This window comes from Symphalangus syndactylus, chromosome 4 (genome assembly GCF_028878055.3).
Source record: "Symphalangus syndactylus isolate Jambi chromosome 4, NHGRI_mSymSyn1-v2.1_pri, whole genome shotgun sequence".
Lineage (NCBI taxonomy): Eukaryota > Metazoa > Chordata > Mammalia > Primates > Hylobatidae > Symphalangus > Symphalangus syndactylus.
The window spans coordinates 93,716,114-93,737,601 of NC_072426.2; the positions used below are offsets into that span (position 1 = coordinate 93,716,114).

The following is a 21,488-nucleotide window of genomic DNA, read 5'->3' on the forward strand; positions in this document are numbered from 1 at the left end:
GGCTGGCGTGAGGGCATGCTCAGGCCATGTCTGGAGTGTGGATAAGCGACTGAACTTAAAGTGAGGGAGTGGAGGGGCTTGGTCTGCGGAGAGAGGAGCCAAACTTTTAAGTGGATGCACATTTCCCTTCACTCATGTTCAGTTGTGAAGAGAATAAGCAAGTGGCTCATTTTCATTGAAGATCATCCCTGCCATGGCCCCCGGTGATGTGGTTCTTGGGGTTTGATCAGAGCAGGAGGAAGATGGGTCCTGCATGGTTTCCGGCAAGCAGGCTGTGTGGACAGGACTCGGCTCTGGGGAATGTCCTGGTGCAGCCTGAGGCAAAGCCTGTGTGGCCCCCTGTCTCACGGGTGGACAAAGCTGATCTGGGGTGCCAGGAAGACCCATAATGTGGCAGGGAGGGGAGGGGAGGATGAGGCCAAAGGGCCTCATAGTCCTGTTTGAGATACAACCTATACCCTGAGAAGACACTAGGTGGGCAATACAATGAAACATGACACATTACAGAGAAAAGCACGTTTCTCAAGAGTGCATACAAATAGACACACTTAAGAAACACACTGGAATACTTGCCTGGGGTAGGGGGAGGACTCTAGGTATAACATGCAAAATAATTAGTGAAAGCAAGATAGAGAACCAACTTCTGAGCCACAAAGCCAGTGTCACAGTGTTAGGGAAATGTGGATGGAGCACAGGAGGTTGGCAGGGAGTGGCCAGTGGAGTTTGAGGAAACTCAGGAGTGCAGGGTCCCTGGAAGTCAGGTGAAGACTGTTTCTAGAGCAGGGGAGCCACCAACTATGCAAAATGGTTTTGATGGGTTACATGATGGGAGGCCCAGGACTGTCCAGTGAATTCAGCCACATGGAGGTTGATGATGTAGGAAATGGCAGAGTCACATTTAAAAGTAAATATGACCCCAACCCTCACCTCAATCATCCTCCCCTGGGCCATCTCATGACATTCAGAGTGCGTGCTGGGCTGCACTGCCCTGCATGTCTGCGCAGTGCCTGCCCCCTACCCTCATCCTGGACTCTGCTCCCCCCTCCCCACATTCCGGACTCCCTGGCTCTTTGGCTTCCCCTGGCAGGCCAAGCTCATTCCTGCTCAGGGTCTTTGCACCTGTTGTTCTGTCATGGGTGTAGGGTGCGCTGCAGGTTTCAGATGAAATTTCTGTATTTCCAAAAAGCCCCTTCCTTGATAGCCTCTCTTTCTACTCCATTCCATTTCTAGTTTCTTGTTCAGTGTTTAACATGATGTTCCTTGGAGGCCTTCACTTGAATCCTTCCAAACCCATTCACTCTCCCTTCCTTCTTCACATGGGGGTCCTCCGAATCCCTGCAGTCTCAGCTGACAAGCCACCCTCCGTGATGCTCCCAATCTCCCAGAAAGATGCTCCCAAGCACCTTCCATAAATCACACCCAGTGCTGTCTCCATCTGGTGCTGGGCTCTCAAAGATTGTAGTTCTTTAAATGACTAAATATTTTCATTAATTATTAATAATGATGGCAATAATTAATAATGTGGCAATAATTCTATTGCTCACACTCTGAAGATGATGTATCAACCCAAATAAGAAAGCTTTTTTCCCCAGCTTCATTAAGGTATAATTGACAAATAAAAATTGTATGTATTCAAGGTATATAATGTGATTTGCTATATGTATATAGTGTGTAATAATTTTCACAATCAAAATTATGAACACATCCATCATCACACACAGTTGCTCTCAAAGGTTGGAATTCTTTATGGATGTCAATGCTTGTTTATTTATACCTGTTGCCCCCATAGGACTTGGGGCTTCCAGGGTCATCTGGCCTTGTCTGCCGTCTCATACTTGCCTTCAATGCAGGGCTTGGCACAGAGTAGGTGCTTGGTGTAGCATGGGTCATATCAGAGAATGAATCTGAGGTGTGTCTGTCTGTTCTGCCTCCTGAGCTCCCGTTAGCAAAGATATTCTGCAAGATATAAGGATCCTGCTTGCCCTTTGGTAGGTCTTGCCAGGCTCAGCTGCTCAGAGATGTAAATGTCAATCATTCCAAGGAGCTGTTTTTTTAAAGCACCTGTTAAGAGCATAGCACTGTGACTATAAGGATTTATACTGTTATGGGTCACAGAGGACTAGAGAGACCAGTATGGGTGAATACAGGAGGGTATTTATTTTAAGGTGTGCACTCGCTCAGTGGATTCATATCCAAAAAGCTGAGCCTTGAACAAAGACTGAGCAGGATTTTTATAGGCAATCTACAGAAGCAAAACAAAGGCAGTTAATCATATAATGACAGGTCACATAATCTATAGCATAACTGATGACTTGGCATAACTTGTGGCCTTGCATAGCTGGTGGCCTTCTAGCTGCATTGAAAGAAAAAATAAGAACTGGCTAAATACAGATATTTGTCCTTTTTCTTTTCTTTTCCTTCACCCTTGCTCCGGAGGTGGGGTGTCTGGAGGCTATTCCTTTGGTTTCAACTTCTCGAACAGCGTTATCTTATAACCGTCCTTGAAGTGAGCTTGCTAGGCAGAGGAAACTTGTCTTTTCTTTTTAACCCTTGCCTTGCCACATTCTGGGCCTTGGCTTTTACTTTTCTTGGAGTGAATGAATGCAGTACTTATTATTATTTTTAAATTTCTGCCTCCATACAATTGATCACTCTGCATTTTAGTTGCTTCAACCCTAGAAGTAACCATGGCATGCCAATGAGGAAGACACCTCATGTCAGAGGTCCCAGAGAAACGTAACATTCAATGAGGGGCAGACACATAGGAGGTATGAATGGGGCTCAGGAGGTGGGAGCTTGGTCTGAAAAGTATAGGAGGTACTTTGGAGTTGGCAGTGGATGGAGGAATGGGGGAGGAGAGGACAGTCTGGGGAAAAGAATTAGCTCAGCAGGGGTTGGCTGGGATGAAAGGCATGGGGTGGGAACTTTAGAATAACTTTATGCCTGTGGCAAATTCCCTAGAGTTAAGTATGACTCAGGCACAGTGTAAGAGGCAATGTGACAGACACCTGGTCCCTGACCTATGAGGTCTTCTTCCTTCCTACCGTAATGCCTCCATGAGGAACGTTTGGACAAAGAAGGAACAAGGACTGTGTTCTGAGTTTGCTTCATGTCGGCTCAGATGCAGAACAATGTGGGAATATTCCCATTACTGGGAATATACCCAAAGGATTATAAATCATGCTGCTTGGGCAAGGACTTTATGTCCAAAACACCAAAAGCAATGGCAATGAAAGCCAAAATTGACAAATGGGATCTAATTAAACTAAAGAGCTTCTGCACAGCAAAAGAAACTACCATCAGAGTGAACAGGCAACCTACAGAATGGGAGAAAATTTTTGCAACCTATGTGGGTAGATGAATAATTCAATGGGAAGAAGCAATCAACCCAAGGAAACAGGAGAGTTTCCAACCTCAACAGCGGAGTCCCTATAATATGGGAGGTTTGTCAGACCCTTTCATGTGACTCTCATGGGACAGGATGAAAATCAGAAGCCAAATAATTTGCTGTCTTAGTCTTTTCAGGCTCCTATAACAAAATAACAAACGGGGTGGCCTATAAATAACAGAAATATGTTTCTCACAGTTCTCGTATCTGGAAGTTTGAGAGCTGGGTGCCAGCATGGTTGGTTCTGGAGAGGTCCCACTTAGGGGTACAAATGGCCAACTTCTCATTGTATCCTCACATGGCAGAAAGAGAGTGAGAGAGTTGGGGTGCGTGTGATAAAAGGGCACCAATCCCATTTTTGAGGGCCCTGCCTCCGAAAGGCCCCACCTCCTCATATCACATTGGAGGTTAGGATTTCAACATCTGAATTTGGGGGGACACAAACATTGACTCCATAACACTTGCCAAATCTGATTTCTTAAAAATGAAATTCTTGTGCATTAGGAAAAAGCCACAAGTAAGGGTAAAAGATAAGTGACAGAGTAGAAAATATTTGCAATCTGAATGGAATGAACCGCAGCTCAATAAGAAAGCAATACAAGCCCCAGTAGGAAATGGAAAAAACTAGATGGATAGGAATAAGTAAATATAATCAAAGAAATGGAGAAAGTCAAGAGAAACAAAGGTTGCTCAATTGTACTTGTTTCAAAAAATAAACACTTTAAAAAATGCAACATTGTATTTTGGCAAACAGATGGCGAGAAAAAAAGAAAGGAAAGAAAAGAAATAAAGGTTTGAAAACTGTGTGGTGATTCCTCAGGGATCTAGAACTAGAAATACCATTTGACCCAGCCATCCCATTACTGGGAATACACCCAAAGGATTATAAATCATGCTGCTTGGGCAAGGACTTCATGTCTAAAACACCAAAAGCAATGGCAACGAAAGCCAAAACTGACAAATGGGATCTAATTAAACTAAAGAGCTTCTGCACAGCAAAAGAAACTACCATCAGAGTGAACAGGCAACCTACAGAATGGGAGAAAATTTTTGCAACCTACTCATCTGACAAAGGGCTAATATCCAGAATCTACAATGAACTCAAACAAATTTACAAGAAAAAACCAAACAACCCCATCAAAAAGTGGGCAAAGGACATGAACAGACACTTCTCAAAAGAAGACATTTATGCAGCTAAAAAACACATGAAGAAATGCTCATCATCACTGGCCATCAGAGAAATGCAAATCAAAACCACAGTGAAATACCATCTCACACCAGTTAGAATGGCCATCATTAAAAAATCAGTCAACAACAGGTGCTGGAGAGGATGTGGAGAAATAGGAACACTTTTACACTGTTGGTGGGACTGTAAACTAGTTCAACCATTGTGGAAGTCAGTGTGGCGATTCCTCAGGGATCTCGAACTAGAAATACCATTTGACCCAGCCATCCCATTACTGGGTATATACCCAAAGGACTATAAATCATGCTGCTGTAAAGACACATGCACACGTATGTTTATTGCGGCACTATTCACAATAGCAAAGAGTTGGAACCAACCCAAATGTCCAACAACGATAGACTGGATTAAGAAAATGTGGCACATATACACCATGGAATACTATGCAGCCATAAAAAATGATGAGTTCATGTCCTTTGTAGGGACATGGATGAAACTGGAAAACATCATTCTCAGTAAACTATCGCAACGACAAAAAACCAAACACCGCATGTTCTCACTCATAGGTGGGAATTGAACAATGAGAGCTCATGGACACAGGAAGGGGAACATCACGCTCCGGGGACTGTTGTGGGGTGGGGGGAGGGGGGAGGGACAGCATTGGGAGATGCACCTAATGCTAAATGACGAGTTAATGGGTGCAGGAAATCAACATGGCACATGGATACATATGTAACAAACCTGCACATTGTGCACATGTACCCTAAAACCCTAAAGTATAATAAAAAAAAAAATGCTACGTAATTACAATTCTAATAAACTTGCAAGGGAATCCAGTCACCCAGAAGTTTTTTATGCCTTTCTCCTACATCACGAAAGGGGAAGATTTAATTACCAACTTTGCATTACTTAACGTCAGACTCATAGTATCAGAGCTAAAGAGAAATTTAAGAAACACCTAACTCAACCTCTCTATTTTAAATGACCAAATGAGTTGAGAAGGTTACAATGACATTTCTAAGTTCATATGTAAAAACAGAATTTTGATGACAATGACAGTTTAAGTACTAATAAACACTCCTTGAAAAGTTACTGTAATCCAGGTTATTTTACTGTGCTAAATGCCTTACATTCTTTACCCAATTCAGTTTTCACAGAAATCCTATGAACAAAGCACTTCCAAAATTTACCACTTCACAGCTAAGAAAACAAGGCTTAGAGAAATGCTACACGATCCCCTAGTCATGAGGTTAGTAGGTACCACTGTGGAGACTGAGGCAAAACAGGACGATTTCAAAGCCTATGCTCTGAACATGTAAACACTAAGCAGGAATTTAGTTCTAGATCTCCCAGTTGTAGTCCAATAATCAGCCAAAACATGATGCTTAGAAGAGGGGAAAGAAAGATGTCTTGTATATGGAGCCTCATGTATTTGATCCCAAATACATCTTCAAATTGAAAATCATTAGAGCACAAGGCAATAGAATTATTAGTTTGTTTCTAAAATCATCAACCTTTCCCAAGTTGAACATACAAGTATATTTTATCATACATATACTATATGTGTGTATAACGTGTGTTTATCTAAGTATTCCTGTGGTTTATAGATCTGGATTTGGAATTACAAGTGCTTTGTGATTTATTATTTATTTATTGTTGTACTTTGAGTTTTGGGGTACATGTGCACAACATGCAGGTTGGTTGCATATGTATCCATGTGCCATGTTGGTGTGCTGCACCCATTGACTCGTCATTTAGCATTAGGTGTATCTCCTAATGCTGTCCCTGCCCCCTCGCCCCACCCCACAACAGTCCCCAGAGTGTGATGTTCCCCTTCCTGTGTCCACGTGTTCTCATTGTCTCCCTCTGTTGCTCTGGCTGGAGTCAGTGGTGTGATCATAGCTCACTGCAGACTCCAAGTCCTAGGCTCAAGCGATACTTTTGCCTCGGCCTCTCAAGTAGCTCGGACTACAGGCACGCACCACCATCCCCGGCTAATTGTTTTACAGAGATGGGTCCCACCGTGTTGCTTGACTGGTCTCAGCCTCCTTAGGTCAAGGGATCCTCCCACCTAGACTTCCGAAAGCACTGAGATTACAGGTGTCAGCCACCGTGCGTTTTTTGATTTCTTCAATTAATTTTACTTATACACTTGATTACACAAGATTAATTTTGTGTACATAATTAATCTCTTTTGAGGTTTAAGTTACTGATTAATTAGAGTACCACTTAACAAGCGTGTCATCCCAGCACTTTGGGAGGCTGAGGTGGGCGGCTCACCCGAGGTCAGGCATGAGCCACCGTGCCCTGCTTACACACATTCTTTTCACTCCTGCTTGCAGATCTCTGTTCCCTTCTAATTCCAGTGGAACCACTTTCACTTAGTATCAAAATATACAGATCCACTCATCAAAGTGTAAATAATCCTTCAGCAAATTACCTTTGCAAATCTATTTTTATGTAATATTTCCTTAACTTCTTCTTACCTACATCCAGTAGTCATTTTACAAGGCAGAATTTTTTCTATTTTATATAGAACTGAGGCAGTATTTGAAAAAAATCTCAAAACACTCTTCAGGAAGGACTGGCATCTAAAACACCAGTTCCAATATATATTTTAGTAACATTTTAAAGGACAGATGGTTTTCAAAATGTTATTATAATTTAAAAAAATGTAACCTTCCTCTCTGAGTTCATGTTTATGGAAAACTAATATTTCATAAATGCCAAGTTACTATGATGTATTATCTAAATGCTGCCCCTGCCATTCTATAAATATAAAAATCATAACCTTCTAACTAACTTTGGTATTAGTCAACAACTGTGCTGATCAAAAGTAAAATCAATTCATTTAAAAAAAAATTTCCATGAAAAAAAAAAAAAAACAAGTAACTTGTAAGCAGTATGGTAGATGAACCAAAAAATAAAGTAACATTAACCAGAAAGAAAAAAAAAAAAAAAAGAAAAGGCACCACAGAACCCAGAGAGCAGAGGACAGGCCAGGAGAGGGCGCTGTAGGAAAAGACAAAAGTGTCCTGAACTAGGCAGAGGGAAAATGACCCCAGCATTTACCTTTGTCTTCTCTGTGTTTTCAGGTGGGACAGAGCGGCTGTTCCTTATGGGAACCGAATGAGGTCCTGAATCTGCTGAAGGCCAGAGAAGGGAACGAGCCTTAATCGGGCTTGCATGTTCTGTGCTGAATGAGAAACCCTCCACACCCTCCACTGCCACCTCACTCTCTTTGCCACCCTCTGGGCCTCATCCTTGAGGAAGACACCACAGAGCCCTCATCCAAGGGTTTTCTTAATTCTCCACTGACTGTGGACAGGCCGGGCTCTAAGCAGCTGGAAATGAGCTCTAAATCAAAAGTTCACTGTGCATATCAGAGGAAATCACTCATCATGTGAGCACAGACTCAAAATTAAAACAGGAATAGCCATGGATGGGAAGAATGCCAATAAACCCTGGACAGAAACAGCACTCTCTCCTTTTCTTCAAGCATAGGGACATTCAAAATTCTGTGGATTTATAGTTAATCTAACCTCCATATCTGACCAGGTATTAGCAATATTTATGAACAGAAATGGACATAAAGAGACTAACAGTCATAAGAATAGGTAACAGCTACAGAAATTAACTGGAAAGTTTTAGGGTTATACTTCAAATGTTAGAGGAGTAAGATGACATAGAAATTTAATTTACTAATGAAGTTTTATAGTTTACAATAAACAATTTAAACAAACAAAAACAATGAAGGAAGCTCCAAAAAGTGTAAATAAATGCTTCTTTAAGAAAAGAAGAAATATTGATCCATGAAGACATAGCCAGAAAATTTCTGCTCCCATCAGCACATACGGCTCCCATTCTAAAATGTTATTGGTGTTACTTTTTAAAAATGAAAATACATAAATAAATAAAGCCTTCCCACTGACTCAAAGTTGGAAGGGGAGCCAGCCCATTTCCCTCCTAGGCTCATCTCCTCAGTTGAAAGTAACCAAGACGTCAGGGTGGAACGATGTCCACAGTCAGTGGAGGGGCCTGAGCTCCACCATTCACAGGGGACCAGCCAAGAGCCATTCAACTGTGGCACCTGAGAAAAACAGAGTCCTGCCACTTAAGCTCTCACCCTGAAAGGAGAAGCAGGGTGTGTGGATTGTGGAGCAGAAGTTAAGCGCGTGCTTTCACAGCGAGCTCCTACCTCTCCAGAAAGGGTTCTCTAGCCCTGGCTGTCCCTGCGCTGCCTCCTGACTCAGGTGTCTCTCCGGCACTCCCTGCTTTTCCATCATTTCCCATCTTGAAGACAGAGAAAGAATTGACCTGAAGAAGAATTAAAACACCATGTTCTTTACTAGACACTCAGAGCTTCATCTTAAAACAAAAACATCCTTAAAATTTGTCCATCACAATCACCTACCTGTGCTGCTTGCAGGCAGCCTTCCTCTCTGCCATCTCCCTCTGCAAGGCTTGAGCACAGGACTGTGGGGAGAAAAATACATCCATGTCCTGACTTGGCAGACTAGGCCCAAAAGCAAGGAGGGGGGGAAAAAAAACTTATCCAATTGCGGAGGGCCTTTCTTGCAGCAGAAGGGACGATCTGAAAAAGGCAACACATGAGAAAGTGTATGTTGAGAGATTCTGGGGGCAGTGGCATCATCCTGATGAGCGCTTAAGGATCCTGCAACTGCAGGAAGGAAGGCTCCTCACCTCCCATCTGTAGGAGTCCTCCACCTACTGCCGCGGCTCTTGTCTGTTTTGAATCGTTTCTCTATGGTTTAGAATCACTTTCATCAGACAAAGCATCATCTTTAGTATGATTTTAAATAATCTGCCATGTTTCTGTTGTCCTCACAATTGTACCCTTACACAATCTATCTATACATAGAAAATGTATTTCACATGGCTATAAAAGTACAGTAGGATCAAAACTGTTGCTGTAATGCTTCCTCCTCTTTTACTTAATGCCTGCTGGGTTCTGAGTTGACAATTTCCTTACCCATTTTCAGTATGTCTATAATTCATCCTTCACTGGGCATCTGTTATCATAAAGCTCTATTCTCCTGGAATTAATATCCTTGCCGTATTTCACAGGGCAGAAACAGCTGAGCTTATAAACAGGCACAGTCCTTTTGAAGGATGGGTTGAGCCTACAACAGCACGCTTTCCTAAGGATGATGACAACCCACACCACCCCTAGAACGGCTGGTATGAACCGAGTTTCCACACAGTCTGGCTGGCATTGCAGTCAGGAGATGTTTAGCTACTTCACATGTTTTGAACACTAGTAAATCTTAAGGTACTTGTGTTCTCTTGTGTGAATTCTCTCTCTCTCTAGGTATCTCTTCTGACCATTTGTTTCCATTTCTGTGTTAACTGGGTCTAAACATTGTACAAAGATTTAAAACAAAACACTCCAGCAGGGCTTTCCCAAGAGGCTGGTGTCGGTTTCTGAACCCACCTGCAGATGGGTATTTTTTCTAGAGCCAATTTCATGGTTTCTTCCACCTCTGACAGCCGCCTCTCCTTTTCTGCTCACTCACGTTCTTTCATTCTCAGCTTCCTGAGTCGAGAATGGAGAGAAATGCATGCACATGATCCACTGGCCCGTGTGGGATTCCTTCTGGCATCTGAAGGCCGTGATTCAAAGGTCCCCTGACAACCTTCCCATGAATGAACCAACTGATCCTCACAACTGGAGGGAGAATTAACACCTTCCATGGAGGGACAAAGAAAAAGCACACTCTGGCCTGCTGGCAAGTCACCTGTCATTTCCAGCTCATCTTCATCGCTCTGTATTCCTACTCTTTAGTAAATATGAACTATTAAAAGCTTCTATGAGATGCTCTATGTGTGCTTCTGGGGTCAGTCTTGCGCCGGACACAGCAAAAGCTCATTTTAGTTCAGTGTGGAAAACCAGACCTCACCAGCTCATCACAACTAAACCCATAAGGACGGAGCAGGGGATCGCTCCTCGTCTGAATCCTCCCACAGGGAGACCTGATTCTCCATCAGAGGCTGATGCCAGAACCCAGACAATCAGCCTCAGAGAGATCTTTCCAGGACATGCTGTCATTAGCCCTGCGGTTCACAACTGCACATGTCCATGATTCAGGACTGGAACTCTTCTCATCGACTTTAAAGATCCTGGTTGAGAGAAAAGGCCAATCTGAGTGCTGGGTGCGTCTACTGAATTGGAAATGATCGAATGGCTCTTTAGTCAGGGTGTTATGTCCTGAAAATAGGTGACAACTGCAAACCATCCTCTGATGTTGTGTGACTTTATCAAGGTTTTGTTCACAGAGAGTGAGGGCAGAAAAAGGAAATGGCTTGAAAAGGTGGGTTTGCTGTGTTGCCCTCACACTACTTGATTCATGGTTCTGATTCTAAAAATCTCACTAGATACTAGATTTCATATGAAAGACGTGTAAAATGCCAAGAACTCTAGGAAACGGGGGCAAAAACACTTCAAAGAGAAAGTTCATGCACTTGTTTCTGACCACCCAGGGCACCCTTCAGCACAAGCTGTCTGGAGTGGCCTGAAGCAAGGAGTGTCTTGTGAGGTGCAGAGGATGCAATGGGAGCAGGGTCCTGTCCCCACCCTAAAGAAGCTCACAGTTTAATGCAAATGAGAAACCAGTGAGGACATCACTACTCCTGCTGTGCACTTGGGAACTAGAAACACAAAACCTGAATCTGGAGGGAAGCTAAGGAAGCATTCTGCTCTGGAGTAGACATGAGTGCATGTGAAGCTTCTGATCTCCCATGAGAGCAATGGGGACATGAGGCAGAATCTAAAACCCATGACTGAAAGCATCAAATTGCTAAAATGGCAATAAAGAGACATGAGGCCAAGATGGAGAAGAAGGAAACCCAGGACGAAGGTCAGCCTCACATATGGGGCTCATTTCCCTGAGTTTCATCACTGAATTGCAGAAGGGACTAACTGAGATGCAAAGAAGCAGAGCAGCTTTTGCACCATGTGGAGGATCAGATGGAAAACAAGTAGATTGAGGGTCTGCTAGTGAAGGTGACCCCTACTGAAGTCCACTGGTTTTGGTTGGGACCCAGAAGAGTCACATGCCAGAAATAGAGGTGGACAGGAAATACCCTGACTTTCGTAGGGACTGAACCTCACTGATAACCTCAATTGCTGATGGTATGGAGGGTGTCTAGGTGTGCTAGGACCCCTGCCCATTCCCCAGAAACAGACTCCCATCTTTTCTTTTCTGCAGTGAGATAACATGCTAGTAGGCCTCAATTCATTGCTATATATTTTTTAACCAGTGTCTGACATTTAGCAAAAAAGACTAGTCATGTGGCAGGAAAAATACAATGTCATGTGATCAAAAGCTAAAAGACTGTGACAATGAATCCAGAGGTGACGCAAGCATTGAATTTTTTTTTTTTTTCTGAGACGGAGTCTTGCTCTGTCACCCAGGCTAGAGTGCAGTGGCGTGACCTCAGCTCACTGCAAGCTCCGCCTCCCAGGCCCATGCCATTCTCTTGCCTCAACCTCCCGAGTAGCTGGGACTACAGGCACTGCCACCATGCCCGGCTAATTTTTTGTATTTTTAGTAGAGACGGGTTTCACCGTATTAGCCAGGATGGTCTCGATCTCCTGACCTCGTGATCTGCCCACCTCGGCCTCCTAAAGTGCTGAGATTACAGGTGTGAGCCACCGTGCCCAGCCAAGCATTGAATTTAATAATGCCAGTACCTGGACCTGCTCTTCCCTCTAAAACATTACAATCAAGTATGTAGGAAGGGAAAGGAAACACAAAGATTAATCAAGCAGGAAGCACAAGCTCAATTTTGCACCCACTGAATTTGCCACAAATGTTGTGGAAAATATTCTCAGGGACATTGCAGTTGTCTACTTTGGTTGGCACATGGTTCAACAGTAGTTGTGTCAGTGAACATCTTACTCTTCCTTGGCAGTCTTTCTTTGCCCAGAGATTTCGCAATGACTGTCGACCTTCATCGTCACCTTTTCAACTTCAGCTTGCACTTTAGCTTCTGTAGATCTCCATGATATAGAGAAGTCTTTTAGGTCCATTTTAATTCCTGGAAAGGATAAAATCCTTCTATTTGTGTGCATACAAGTGGACCTGAGCCCTTGGTTAGCGTGTAGAGAGGAGAAGGGGAGAAACCTGAGGGCCAGAAGCTGTTCTTTCCCTTAAAAGGGCAAACTCATTTCCACACTATGGGGACTCTGACAGATAGCATAACTTTCCTGGGTACCGCTGTTGGACTTCCAGGCTTTCCCCTGTAAATCCGTGGATCTGTCATTTATATTTCGTGACTTTAAAACAGACTTGAGAAAAGACATCTAGGAAACAATAATTGAAAAATGATGTGAATATACTTCACACAACTGAACTGTACATTTCAACAAGGTTAAGATGGTAATTATTACGTTATACACATTTTACCACAGGTTAAAATGTTTCACAGGTTGAAAAGAAAGCAACTACCTTCAGTTCTCTGAGTTCAAGAATGTGTAACATTTCACCCCCTGCTCCTTCCTGATCTTCTGCGGAGCATCTTTTTTCTGCCCACGCTCTACGCAGAGCCCACTTTCCCTTCCCTGACACCAGCTTCACTGAGGCTGGTTGGAAGCTAACACAAAACATTCTCAGTAATGACTGAATTCCCACAAAGAATTCCATATAGACAGCGTATGAGTTGAATCTTCTAAGACATGAAATATTTGTTCTCTTCTTGGCTAATATGCAATGCAAATCCTGTTGCAGATGTGCGTCATATACCTCTGAAATTCCTGATGTATTCAATGAAATAACATCTTTAAAGTTCTTTATAGAATGTTTTTCTTCTGATTTCTTCACATAGGATAGAAGAAAAAGAACATGCACTAGGAGTTCGATAGAAGCAATGGGTGATCTAAAAAGATGAAAGAGCGACCACATGCGCCCCACAGCTACTGCTAGATTTTATGGGGAAAGCAGCTGGCCCAGTTTGCAGCTAGGAGAAATGTGAAACACGTGAAGAAATGAGAAGCAAAGAAACACCGTGAGGCATGAACGTTTCGTGGCACCCATGATGCCCCGGCTTGTGAGATAATGGGATAGAGGAGTAGATAACAAGGAGAAAGATGAGAAGGTGCAAAGTGGTTCAAGTCAAACAGCTCAACTGAACTTTTCTTAATGGAATATTTAAAAAGTGGTACATTAAAAAACTTCCCCCAGTTCACATAAAAAATTCTCTCTTCAGGACTAAGTTGGGTAGAGACTGTTCAATGTGCCTAGATATCTTCAGAACTCATATATTTTCTGTTTTTTATGTATCTTGAAGGGCAGTCCCAAATGATGTGTAATTATCTAGGTTGTGAAAATAAAACATACTCCCTCTTCCCCTGAGGATAAAAAAGCATTGTGGTATTAGCACTTTTTTCTTGGATCATTGTTCAGAAGATGTTTAAGCCCCTAGATACCCAAACTTTTACTGTCATGAACAGCAAGAGAAAACGTAGAGCTCGATTTACTCAATGGACAAAAATGCTCAAAAGCCAAATTATGGCACAATTTAGCAGCCACATTCTTACCCAGTACAGACTTTTGACATACTGATCCCTCTCCAGTGGCAACCGAGAACATGTACTTTGAATGTTGCCATTCGAAATGACCACTCATTACCCCACCCAGACACACTTTTCATTGATTCTTCGGAGGGCAGTTCCAAGAGATTCTTTGGGGCTTTCTCTGCATCATGAGACACAGTGCAGTTCTGCCCTTCACCTTCCTGCAGTTTGTCGCCTCTTCCTCACGATCTCAGAGGAACTTTGTCTCAGGCCAACTGTTTGTTCCTTGGGCTCTTTCATTTCCCCTAAAAATCATTTGCTGCCCTGCCTACATCTCCATCTCCCTTTTCCCTGAGAAGAGGGTGCTCGTTAAGCATCAGTCATCTGGCCCGTCTTGCAGTCTCGTTTTTTGGCTGGCTCCCATGTTTATGCCTGTTAATAAGGTTCTATATTTTCCTTCTCCTTTTAAGCTGTCTGTTGTTAGTACATTTCTGCCGTGAACCTTTAGAGAGTGGAAGCTTTCCTTCCACCCATACAATAGAACTATAAAGCAGAAAAGTTTAGAAAGAATTTCTTATTTAAGTGCTGAAACTTTATACTTCAGTTTTTGATAAAGAGCAGAGGGGTTAAAAAAACGTATTTTTGACCGAAAGCTCTGCTGACAGTCTATTAAACAAACACAAACCTATTTAATTTTTTAATTAAATAGGTTTAATTAAAAATTTAAAAAATTTAAAAAAATCTGCCATAATTTAAATGGCAGATTTTTCATAATTCTTATGCTAATAAATCATTTTCCTGATTTTTAAATAAAACCCAATATTCATAATGAAGTCCAGAACCACAAATTGTTTTAAATAATTTCTTATTTATGATTACAAGTCCACCTCTAGGGGAAGTTAGTACACTCACACTGAGGCTAGTTTTCCAGAAGAAGATGGCAAGTGTAGAAATTCCCAGGGATGCAACAATAATAATAAGCATTCAAGGAATTCCAGAAAAGTCAGGCCCAGGATGAAAATGCTCAGGCAGAAAATTGACGATATGGAATAATAATAGTCGACATAATGAGAAGGCTCAATGACATTTACAATATGTCAGTTACAAAGAATCATCCTTAGAAACCCTTAATCTCCTCCAACAAGTAACCACACCCCTCAGATATCCCAGGCGATTCCACTGCTTCAGGAAAAGTTGGAAGTTTCCAGTCTCATATTTCTTGCATGGATGGCAGTGTATTTAGGCATGCAAATGTGGGTTTTCTTTTTTCTTGGTCTGAAGCAGGAATGTCCAATCTTTTGGCTTCCCTGGGCTATATTAGAAGAAGGAGAATTGTCTTGTGCCACACATAAAATACACTAACAATAGCTGATGAGAAAAAAAAATCACAAAAAATCTCAGAATGTTTTAAGAAAGTTTACAAATTTGTGTTGGGCTGCATTCAGAAAAGCTGTCCTGGGTTGAATACACTCTGTCACCCATGGGTTGGACAAACTAGGTATAAAGTAATTATCTTTAAAGTCATTTACTTATTTTTTAAATTGAAATATAACATCGAATGTATTTATCATGTATCACATGATAAAGGAATCTCTCTGGATCCCACTTCTCTCTTGAATTACATGAATCTTTGCCATTTAAAGAATATAAGTAAAAAAAATACAATTAAGAGATGACTTCATTCAGAAATAAGTATCAAATTTTAGTGCCTAAAAATAACCAAGGTGGAGGGTGGGTGCGGTGGCTCATGCCTGTAATCTCAGCACTTTGGGAGGCTGAGGTGGGTGGATTACCTGAGGTCAAGAGTTTGTGACCAGCCTGGCCAATGTGGAGAAACCCCATCTCTACTAAAACATACAAAAATTCTCTGGGTATGGTGGCAGGTGCCTGTAATCCCAGCTAATTGGGAGGCTGAGGAGGCTGAGGCAGAAGAATCGCTTGAACCCAGGAGGCACAGGTTGTCGTGAGCCAAGACCTCTCGGCTGCACTCCAGCCTGGGCAACAAGAGGAAACTCTGTCTTCAAACAATAAATAAATAAATATTTAGAAATTTGTGTTACATTATTTGTAATATATAAAAAAATATGTCCACACTGTGTGATGGAAGAATGAGAAAAATATAAGAAAAAAGTCTTAAAGTTATAGATGAAAATATGACATAAAGATATGTTTACATCTATGCAAAACTGAGAGTGGACAGCTTCTATAATAATAATACCTGGGTTATATTCCAACAAAAATAATCACAGACGGTTGTTTAGCCCAAGTTTCTAAAATCAGTGTTCACTTTGCTGCTGACACAGCACACGTCATGTCAGATTTTCAAAGCCAAAAAGAATTTGCATAACAAAGTCTTTTTGGAATTATGATTAAAACTGTGAGAATTGAATTTAGTTAAAAATACAACACTGGCTGGATGCAGTAGCTCATGCCTGTAATCTCAGCACTTTGGGAGGCCAAGGCGGGAGGATCACGAGGTCAATAGATCGAGACCATCCTGGCCAACGTGGTGAAACCCCGTCTGTACTAAAAATACAAAAATTAGCTGAGCATGATGGCACATGCCTGTAGTCCCAGCTACTAGGGAAGCTGAGGCATGAGAATCACTTGAACCTGGGAGGCGGAAGTTGCAGTGAGCCGAGATGGCTCCACTGCACTCCAGCCTGGTGACAGAACAAGACTCCATCCCCCCCGCCCAAAAAAAAAAAAACCCACTAAATAACCAGTAACAAGAGTTCACCTTCATATTTTAGAACATTGCACCTAAAGCAATCAGTAGCAGCCTTGGAAATCTGCATGGAAAACAATATAAATGTTCTGGAATGTATGGCCACCACCACAAAAGTCACACATACTAATTTAAAAGCACTAGATTTACAAGTATTGGGGGAGAAAATAAATTCAAAATTAATTCAGACCAATCCACACATCAAGACTCAGTTTTGTGCAAATAAAACCTCTCTAGAAAGCAGCCTTTGACCTCTGTAGCACTTTTGTCTTCAGCCTCACAGTGGAGGTGAGTACAGCCTGGGCTCCTGGGAGGGATGCACTGTCCCTGAGGAGCCTCTGTCTGAAAGGGAGTAGGAGCTCTGGGCACAATGGTTAAAGATGTGGATCAAATGCACAAGAAGGATAAAGGCCATCTTGTCATTGACCAGGAACTCATCCCCCTCTTGGGCACTCTTGTCACACCTGACAACTATCTGGTTGTAGGTTATCAGTAGTGGGCTCCTACCTAGCTTAGGTCCAATGGGGCCAGTAAAAGCCTTGGTTCTGACAGTCGATGGCCATTAGCAAGGGTGAAAGTAGAAAATGCAATGAGGAAAATGTATCCAAGTCTTCAAAGGTGAAGTAGGGAAAGAGAGTTTAACTGATCTATGAAAATGCAGCCATGTAAAGGGGAAACAATTCCAACAAAGATTCTCAACACATTTCCTCCTTCATAGCCTCGGAAGAAACAATAGATTCTTTGATTGGAGGGATTCATGTGGGGTGATTCTGCCTCGATGCAGTGGTTGCTCCCCATCACTAGACTTTCCAATCCCTTGCTAAGAATCTGGTGCATGCCAGTCAGAACAAATATTCTTATCTCCATAAAGTGCCTTCTCCTAAGTGTAGTGGAGAGGTTTTATAATGTGAGGGTGAAAACTTTTGAAGTAGAAACCTGTCATTTCTTTATATTTGGACAATCATAAGCACTTTAAGACCCTTTCTGGTTTGGGTAAATCAATGATCTGCACAAGACACATTTTACAAAACAAAGGGCAATACAGTCCTCATTCACATCCTGGTCATGTCACTCCTAGTGACTCTTGCATTGCAAACATCCCAGCAGGGAGCAGCCCTTTATTCTTTCATCTGATGAGCTTCTTGGGCTCCCATACACTGATTGGACACAGACTCCCTGGAGGCAGCTCCCAAGAGCAGAAGACACGGATGACCCAGAAGTTCCTAAAAAGTCATCAAACCAGATGACATAAAACTCAAATTACATTTCACTTTTGTTTTGTTTTGTTTGAGACAAAGGTCTCACTGTCACCCAGGTTGGAGTGCAGTAGGGCGATCTTGGCCCACTGCGATCTCCACCTCCTGGGCCCAAGTGATCCTCACACCTCAGCCTCTCCACTAGCTGGGACTACAGGCACGCGCCACCAGGTCCGCCTAATTTTTTTTTTTTTTGAATTTCTGTTAGAGACGGGGTTTCTCTATGATGCTGAGGCTGGTCTCAAACTCCCAGACTCAAGCGATCTGCCCCTCTCGGTTCCCCCAAAATGCTGGGATTGAGTGGGTGAGCTGTGTAATTTCACACCGCGTGACACAGCCCAAGGAAAAGGAAGAAACCCCGCGGGTCCAGCATCTACTCACATGGCTGGATTGATGGTTGGGAAACAGCAGGAGGAGCCAAAAGAGCAGTCACTTCACTCGCATGACGTCCTCTCAGGGTGCCCTGAGGCGGCCAGGACAGAAGTGGGGTGGCTTAGGGTTGGGGGAGGGAAGGGGAAGGGGATGGGGCGGGATCGAAGTCGGGGAGGGGGAGGGGGGAGGCTGGAGGGGAGGGAAGGGGAGGGAAGAGGAAAGGAGGGAAGGAGGGCTGTTGGGCACCTGGAGGTGGAGGAGGAGAAAGGCGTCTGGGAAACGATCCGCTTCAAACTAAATCCTCGAGCATTGGTGGGAGGCTCAGCTACAGGTCAGGGGGAAAGTGGATCAGCAGAGCAGCAGGAGGCGCGGGGCAGAAGAGCAGGAGGCTCAGGAGCAGTTGGAGGGAGACTCTCGTTTCCACCAACCCTTCTCCTGTCTGGGCGCCGCCTAAGCAACCCTGGGGCTTTATACTCCCTCTCCACCAATCCCTGGCCTTGGTACGCGGTGCCTCACAGTGGACATTTCACGCATCGGCGTGTTCTTCCAACGCCCCCTCCCCCACCTGAGCCCCCCAAGCGCCATCCTAAGGACAGGTCCTCTCTGGAACATTTGCAGACCTTCTGATTTCTGGTCTTGCCCAACCCAGCTTCCTGTCCCTGCTTCTGGGCCGCTCCTTCCTTCTTGAGCTCTCAGGGTTCCTCGTGGTCAATCCTGGCTGCAAAACATGAAAAACAAATGATGGCAGGAAGCCAGGAAGAACCTCATAGACAAGCAGAGTGGAAGGCTCCACAGCCCCCTCTCAGCAATTCATATACTAAGCAACAAAACACCAGTAGGATGTAGAAGGTCCAAATACTAAACCATTTCCATCACATCCATGTAGCCATGCGTCCATCATCCCTGTATATTGGGAATAGATGGAGATACATTCATTTTAAGCACACATGGTACATTTAAATTTTAAGCAAATGTGGTACATTTACAAAAATTAACCCTACTTATTTTGTTCATCAAGCAAATAATCATTTCAGAGAAATCAAATCATGTAGCGTGTTTCTGATCATATAATTATGCTAGAAGTCAATGATAAAAAGCTAACCACAAATTCTCATATGTTTGGAAATTCAAAGTGCCCTTATAAGTAAGATACAAACATAAGAAATGATCCAAAATGAAACAAGACTGCCTTTGCACTCAATGATAAGATCAAAATAGGGCAGTAAAATGTCTCCATCTGGCCTGGGAATTCCACTTTGCGGCACAAGGTTGTGCGGTCTTAAATCATCCCTAATCCACCTAGACATTTTAACATCTGAAACGGGGTAACGATGTCACTTATCTACGTCATCTTACTGCCTGTGAGCATGGACTTTAAATTTTGAACCCTAATTTGGGAAAGAAAACCAAGTTGACTCTCATGATTGACCTCCCAGGGATGTCCAAGGAATCTGTGTATTTCAAGAGACAAAGTTCATCAGCTTCTCTCCTGGAGGATTTGGCCACAATATCCAGAGGGCTTGGCAGCACCAGGAGTGATGGATGGGGAGTGTCAAGCAGGTGGGCAGGACCCAGGGGCCTGGTGACCAGGAGAGACACCCCAACTGGCCATCAGCTTTCCTGGCCTTGTCCTCAGCTAAGCTTCCCAAAGGCCTTCTTCTGCCTGATCACAGAGTGTGCCCAAACTCACTCAGGCCTCTGGCAGCCTAAAACCACTGCTTTAAATCCCTTTGCCATTTATGATGACACAAGGTTATTGTAAACAGGAAATATTCTATCACCGTTGTAAATGGAAAGCCAATGCCTTTACCATAAATAAACAGAAACCCTAAGAAACAAGCAAAACAAAACAAAAACAGGGACAACAAAACAATGGAATTAATTTCTATTTGTGTGCTGTCACCTGCATAAAGAGCCCCAGATTTGGGTTGTCTTAGTTGTAAAAGGAAAGACCAAGTAGGGGGAGTTGAGATCAGATTAGCCCAAAAGTGAATGGGAGACCCGTGATGTCCATGAAGTGTTGTGGGGTCACCTTGATTATAGCCCAAGCAGAGAGAGGGAAAGGAAGGAGAAGCGAACAGAGTTTGGGCCCTCGGACAAGGAGAAGTCATTCATGTAACCAGGAAACACCTCCCCAAAGCCAGAGTCAACCTCCCTTGCAGGCGGGCCCCTCATGGTCCCTTGGAGGCTTGGCCAGGAGCCCTTGGCAGGATGAGGCAACTTGGGTGACCAGCTGTGCAACCCTGGGCTGGATTCCTTCTGTACAACTGGAGTGCTAATGGCTGTGTGCAAAGACTATCAGAAGACAGCAGGAAGCAGTTGAGCAGCTGTGTACCTGAGCATTGTAACTTCCCAGGGGCATCTTTCTTCCCAGAACTGGCACCTTGGGAGGTCCTTGGCCACTAAAGGCAGTGATGATGATAACAGCAGCCCCTCTTGTTACCACTGTGCTAAGCATAGCACTTTGCAGGCATCATCTCCTGAGATCCTGAAGTACCATCACTGTCCTCTTACACAGATGGGGACCTAGGTTCAGAGTGGTTGGGGGAGGGGGTGTATCCAGGCAGAGAAACAGATCTGGGGGAACTTGATTCTCGGAGGGGACATTAGGAGAAGGGGAAGCTGGGTCTGGAGACTCCCCAGGAAGATGGGACCACAGAGATGCTTTGCCGAGGACCCAGCGTTGCCCTGGTCAGCCCTGCTCAGATGAGGTCCAACCAGGTGGCTGTGTTCCCAGCCCAGCAGCTCCACCTGTGAGTGAGGGTGGGTCATTGCTGTGATGATGGGGATATATCATAGAATGTTCCTCATAGCATTATTGTGATGTGGAGATTGTCAGCCCAGTCATGCACAGGGCATGGTCCTGGGGGCACATCTGTCTTTCTTTCTTGACCTCTAGATCTACTAAGCACCATGCAACACCCCCACCCTAAGCATACTCAGACAGGGTCCTGGGCCCAACCTTGTGCTCCTGTTCCCAGAGTCACCCAACCCTGGCCTCTCTCTGGCATCTCCGGGCCCAGGCA

At 43.6% G+C, this 21,488-nt stretch overlaps 1 protein-coding gene and 1 long non-coding RNA gene across 5 annotated transcripts; both read right to left on the reverse strand.

The window, feature by feature from the left end:
* Positions 1 to 961: 961 nt before the first annotated feature.
* LOC134736330 (uncharacterized) lies at positions 962 to 15,268 on the reverse strand. Its single transcript, XM_063637112.1, has 6 exons — positions 15,019 to 15,268; positions 8,986 to 9,047; positions 8,770 to 8,864; positions 7,644 to 7,717; positions 1,775 to 1,956; positions 962 to 1,148 (listed from the first exon to the last, which is right to left on the reverse strand). The coding sequence occupies exons 1-6, from the start codon at positions 15,088 to 15,090 to the stop codon at positions 962 to 964; spliced, it is 672 nt and encodes a 223-aa protein (XP_063493182.1). The 5' UTR covers positions 15,091 to 15,268.
* A 9-nt stretch (positions 15,269 to 15,277) lies between these two features.
* LOC129480298 (uncharacterized) lies at positions 15,278 to 21,214 on the reverse strand. 4 transcript variants are annotated; one of them, XR_008656976.1, is made up of 4 exons: positions 20,798 to 21,214; positions 19,083 to 19,180; positions 18,472 to 18,553; positions 15,278 to 15,418 (listed from the first exon to the last, which is right to left on the reverse strand). It is a non-coding gene; the product is annotated as an uncharacterized lncRNA (long non-coding RNA). The 4 variants fall into 4 exon arrangements; XR_008656978.1 differs by having other exon boundaries at positions 15,278 to 15,474; XR_008656979.2 differs by lacking the exons at positions 19,083 to 19,180; positions 20,798 to 21,214 and adding an exon at positions 18,709 to 18,916.
* Between the last annotated feature and the right edge of the window lie 274 nt (positions 21,215 to 21,488).